This window comes from Elgaria multicarinata, chromosome 12, assembly GCF_023053635.1.
Source record: "Elgaria multicarinata webbii isolate HBS135686 ecotype San Diego chromosome 12, rElgMul1.1.pri, whole genome shotgun sequence".
In the NCBI taxonomy this organism is placed as follows: Eukaryota; Metazoa; Chordata; class Lepidosauria; order Squamata; family Anguidae; genus Elgaria; species Elgaria multicarinata.
Window position 1 is genome coordinate 6905854 of NC_086182.1, and position 5546 is coordinate 6911399.

The 5546-nt window shown below is 45.7% G+C and overlaps 1 protein-coding gene across 1 annotated transcript; it reads left to right on the top strand.

The window, feature by feature from the left end:
* Positions 1-975: 975 nt before the first annotated feature.
* LOC134407214 (cytochrome c oxidase subunit 5B, mitochondrial) lies at positions 976-5032 on the top strand. The gene is made up of 4 exons (XM_063138852.1): positions 976-1154; positions 3019-3089; positions 3664-3763; positions 4799-5032. The coding sequence occupies exons 1-4, from the start codon at positions 1037-1039 to the stop codon at positions 4906-4908; spliced, it is 399 nt and encodes a 132-aa protein (XP_062994922.1). The 5' UTR covers positions 976-1036; the 3' UTR covers positions 4909-5032.
* Positions 5033-5546: the final 514 nt, after the last annotated feature.

Genomic DNA, 5546 nt, shown 5'->3' on the forward strand with positions numbered 1-5546 from the left:
TCCTTTTTTAACCACGTTTACTCAGAAGTAAATATTGCTCTGTAAGAAGCAACTAAGGGATTGGTGTTTTTGGACAGACCTGCAACTTATTAAAAATTCTAAATTCTCTCGGTGGTTCCCTCTTCTAAAAACAGAACACTATAGAGCATGTTATCTGTCCAAATTGAGGCCACTGCCCCTGAGAAATGCTTTCATCGAATTGAGGTTTCAAGTGATGCCAACCGCAGTGCTGGATGGACGTTACCACAAGGTACCATTTGAATCGAGATTATGTATCTGCGGTCAACAACAAGTGGAAGACATAGCACGTTACATGTTAACTTGCCCTCTGCATAGGGACCCAAGAGAGAGACTCCTGAAACCGCTGCTGACATATGGAGGCATGAATGCCCAAGCAGAAGCAGTTCTCTTCCCCCTTAGCGATACCAACAGTTATGTCACTCATAAAGTGGCCCTGTTTGCACTGGCAGCGAAAAAGATTAGGAAGAGAGAACTAGATAAAATTGCTATAAACTGCCACGGAGACGCAGAGTGCTGAGTGAAAAGACAGCTTTAGTCAGAGTAAATTTAAGGTTGTCTGTGTGGTTCTCTTGGTTATTTGAAATTATTGTGTACTTTTATAGTTGTATGCTTTTCTGTGGATGTATTTGTCATGGCCTTCGGCTAGCACAATAAACTTATGATGATGGTTATGAATATGGCTCTGCTTAAGGGCAGACAGAAAAACCGGCCGCGGTGGGTTCCCCCGCCCAGCCAACCACTGCCACACAAAATGGCGCCTTTACTGAGGCGAAGCCGGCGCCCCCGCCTCCCCCCACCTTCAACTGAGCCATTTTCCCGCCTCTTCCATTTTTTTTTAATTGCAGAGGGCGTTGCTACTTTAACCACGCCTATTTAGCGTCATAGCCAATGGCGGCTTTCAATTTTATAGCGGAAGTCGCCGGGCACGGGTCAGGTGACAGGCAGTTCCTTTACGGAAGACGGAAGCGATCTGAAGACGGCTCCCTCGTAGCTCGTTTTCTCCTCCGGGGTTGCCATGGCGTCAAGGTTACTCCGGGTATGCGGTGCCCTCCGAGGCCTCAGCGCGGGCCGAAGTTCCCTCCGTCTCGGGCCGTTGCACCTGACGGGGGCGTCTCGCTCCATGGGCGCTGGAGGTGAGGCAGCGGGGCGGAGGCTTCGAAGGCGTCGCTGGGGGCCGCGGCGGTAGTTCTGCGCGGGCCTCTGGGCGGTTCCGCTTTCCCCAACCTGAAGCCCTCCCGATGTTCCGCGCTTCAACTCCCATCAGTCCCAGCCAGCATAGCCAGTGGTGAGGGATAATGGGAGCTGTAGTTCAAAACATGTGCTGAGCACCCTGCTGGGGAAGGCCGTTGTTGACTTGCAGCCATCCTCAACCAGGTGCCCTCTAGACGTGTTGGAGTACAGCTCCCATCAGCCCCAGTCAACGTAGATGGGGATAATGGGAGTTGTACTCCAACGCATCTAGCGGGCACCAGGTTGGGGAAGGTTGCTAGAGCAAGGAGTGGGCAGAAGGTAGATCGTGGTCCTTTTAGCAGACGAATCCCTGGTGCGATATTCCTACAAAGGATGCTGGACCTTCTTGGTCTAATCATGCAATGCTTTTGGCAAACTGTTGGGTTTACTTAGCCCACAACTGTAAGGAATCCTTGAGAACTTTAGTATTTGGAACATTTTTTTATCCCATCTTTCATTTAAGGAGTTCAGGTACCAAATATGGGTCGTTGAATTGGAAGCCACCTTGAAAGTTTTCTAGTGAAATCCCTTGCTCCATGCAGAATCCCCAATGCAGGGTGCAACTGGGTTTCAAACGCTATAATACATAACAGTCCTTTGGGCTGCTATTATGTCTGCCATTAAGCTTCTCTTCTATGATTCTTCCCTCTTCCTTCCCCCGCCCCATCCTACCTGCTGTATCTTCAAAATAATCCTGTGAGGTAGGTTAGGCTGAGAGCTACTGAGGGGCTCAAATTTACCTAGTGAGCTTTGTGACTGTGTGGGTACAAAGTTCCTAATCCAACACTTGTCATTAATTGCTGTACCACATAGCCTCTCAAAAGGATGTGTTTGCCTTTAGAATGAGTGAACTACTGCAGGGGTCTCCCTATGCTGAACAGACTAGTGTTTTTGTTTATGTAATTATTACTTTTTTAAAATGCTCTCTGCTCTGATAGGGACAACCTAGTTATGCTTTTTACACTTAACTACATTTCTATACTGCCCAATAGCCAAAGCTCTTTGGGCAGTTTACAAATATTAAAACCTTGACATACAATAGTGAAGCATTGTATAAAACTGTATACATATCCATACACATATAAACAATTTTAACAATCAACAATTAGAAATCCCAAGACTTGTTAAAAGAAGTCTCCTATGTTATCAAATGCCTGAGAGCAGAAGAAGGTCTTGCCTCCAAAAAGAGAACCATGTTGGCACCAGGCTGGAGAGATAGTTCCATAATTGGGGGTGGGGGGCAGAGAAGGCCCTCTCACTTTTTTAAAAATAATTTTATTGGTTTTCGAAAAGAAGGCCCTCTCCTTTGTTAGAGGTGTAGGGTCCACATAGAAAGTAAGATAGATAATTTGAAAAACTGTTTTGTTGTTTCTCTGTCATAGTTCTGTTTATGCTAAATGTTAAGAGTAGTAATTGATTCTAGAATCAAGGTGCTTGACAATCTTTTTCCAGAGGGTAGCCATGTTAGTCTATTGCTGCAAAGCGATGAAGAGTCTTGTGCCACCTTAAAGACTTAAAACTTTTAATCTGGCGTAGGCGTTCGTGTACTGTAGCCTACTTCATCAGATATGTGGATAGTTTCAGGTATATAAACAGTACATATGGGGTTGAGAATTGTAAACAGTGAGGTCAGAAGGAAATAAAATGTACTCTACATTTAATTTCCTTCTGACCCCACTGTTTACAATTTTAGGGGAAATGTCTGGCACGGGGAGGAATCTTTGACCTCAGAACTATCTAACAGCTCACTGTTGTCCTCTACCTTAGGTATCCCCACTGATGAAGAACAGGCTACAGGATTGGAGAGGAAAGTCATGAAGGCTTTGGAGAAGGGGCTGGTGAGTGAAGCAAGGAAAATGTCCCCCATTCATGGAACTTCCTATACTCCTTAGTAGAATGTGAACAAGTAGGTTCTGTTAGCGAGCCTCTCCTCCAGAAGACTAGTTATTTCAGCTGGCTTACTCTGCCTACCTTGGGCTCAAAAATGGGTTTACTGGGTGGCAGCAATAATCTGACCCTCTAAAATTCTCCCCTCCAGATATGGAGTTCATTTGGCTGGAGTGCACCAATAATCAAAGTCTCAGTCTGGGAAATGAAGGCAGCATCTATTTCTGGCCCAATTTGAAAGTTGTTGACTTGAATTAAAGAAATAGGCAGTTTGGTAGGCTCTCATAGCTCACGAGTTAATATCTTGGCCTGGAGGCTAGTTCGCTTATAATGGATGGAATTGTACCAATAAACACTGTAGTTGGGTTGAAACTGTTCATAGGCTTGGGACAGGGGGAGAGATTTGAGGCATGCACCTGCAGGCTGATTTGCTGCCAAAAATCTGAATGGGGAGAAGGACAATTAGTGCATTGCTTGATCCAAGATCCAGTGGTCTTCAACATTCTTCTCTCCTGATGGTTGTAGGATCCCTACAGCATGTTCCCGCCCAAAAAGTATGCTGGGACAAAGGAGGACCCCAACATAGTCCCTTCAGTCACGGACAAGAGGATTGTAGGCTGTATTTGTAAGTGACTCCTTATGTAAAAGAGCAGTTTTGGGCACAATGTTGTTGGCGGCCCGCACCATCATTTCAAGGGAAATGTCTTGCATGCAGTTGCTTATTTCAATGTGAAATAGCAGCTGGCTGGGGTAAAGGGCATTTTGTTGTGTTTGGATAAATAGGGGTGGGTAGCACACGTGCGCAGGCTGTACTCCTTGGCAGCGAACCACTATGAAGCCTTAGAAAGGACAAATTTAACTTGATAACAAGGCGAATTCATCCTTTTTAAGTCTCCATAGTGGTTTGCCACAAGATTTTGGCAACAAGCCACTGAAGTTTTTGCTGCTGCACAAAATGGGGGCACACATTGCTCACCCCTAGTATAAAGGGTTTACTTTGGGGGGTGGGAAGAATTGGCCTGGATATGCACAACGTTGGCTCCAGTGCAACCTCTGAAAAACGAAGCACAGTCAAACTGTAAGTCTGCATTGTGAAAAGGCTATGAAGCGTTCGCTTACATAATTGCTTGATCAGCCTGGGAGAACAAACTTCAGTTTTTGTAAGTATTTCCTGCCTGAGGCAGATCCTTATTCATGACAGCTGAGTGGTTATTAAGACTGCCGTCTGAATTATCATTTTTATTTGTATCCCACCTTTTGCCCAATGACCAAGGTGCCTTACAATAGGTTGCAGTAATATCTACAGAACCCAGCAGTCCTTAGTCCCCTGCCCAATGGATGGCATCAGCGTGCTTTCCTTTGGCTCTGCACTCCCAGGATGACTGGCAGTGTTCTTTCTGGTAGGGAGGAAATTGCTGCTTCTTTGGACATTGAATGGGGCCAGGTTGGTTTCCCCCATACCATGATGTTATTTCTGGGGAGCAGTGGCTAAAGCCTCCCAATGGCCCATGGAATGTTTCCCTTTAGCTCCGAGTTGCTCAGTAACGATTTTTCTCTCTCTCGCTTGTTTGTTCCTCAGTTGATACCTAGATCCCACTGCTTACAAAAACTTTAAAATACGCGCACCTAATGATTCGCTCTATTCCTCCCCTCTTTGCAGGTGAGCCAGACAACAGCGCTATCATCTGGTTCTGGCTGCACAAGGGAGACGCCCAGCGCTGTCCTTCCTGTGGGTCCCATTACAAGCTGGTTGCCCACCAAGTGCCGTGATTTGGCTCTGAAGTTTGATGAGTTCTCTATTTATGGTTTCTGGGATCTAAGCCTGAGCTGAGCAGCTGTTTAGGTCATGATGTACCACAATCCTTGCAACCCAATAAAGTCTTTTGACTCCTTCTGTGAATGCATCATCTCTGTGTTCCAGGCTTGCTGCTAAAACTAGCACTGGGCTGTGTACCAAGGAGCACTGCACAGCAAAAACAGGCAGTTGGTGAGTGCAAGGCAACAAACACTCTGCTTCCCCTTAATTTTCTCTGGAATCATACATACATGCTCAGAGGGAAGAAATGTCAGGAAAGATGCAGTATTTCCCTCTCACAGGAACTTAACTAAACCTGGGATGGAAGACAGCAACTGGAGCTATTCTTGTGAAGGGTGGCTTCTCTTCTAGCATAAGGGTCAGCATGTGCTGCTCTTCTGCTTTCGGGCAGGGGAAAGAATATGTTGCCCTTTCTTGAAGTCACATTCCACAAACAGTCCTAAATGTTTCTTGCACTGAATTTAGGTCCTATATATTTGAGTGAAATACTTTGTACCTCTGTGGACATAGAGGTTACTTTAATTAGAAGCAGAAAGTGACCCTGTTCAGATGATGCTAAGCCACAGTGGTTAAGCATTTTGAGCTAAATATT

What these genes read in the sequence shown, in the direction of transcription:
- LOC134407214 (XM_063138852.1), top strand. Translation starts at nt 1,037, where the DNA reads ATGGCGTCAAGGTTACTCCGGGTATGCGGTGCCCTCCGAGGCCTCAGC. An exon ending in TCGCTCCATGGGCGCTGGAG is followed by an intron (nt 1,155 to 3,018) that starts GTGAGGCAGCGG and finishes CCTCTACCTTAG; the next exon opens with GTATCCCCACTGATGAAGAA. An exon ending in AGGCTTTGGAGAAGGGGCTG is followed by an intron (nt 3,090 to 3,663) that starts GTGAGTGAAGCA and finishes TGATGGTTGTAG; the next exon opens with GATCCCTACAGCATGTTCCC.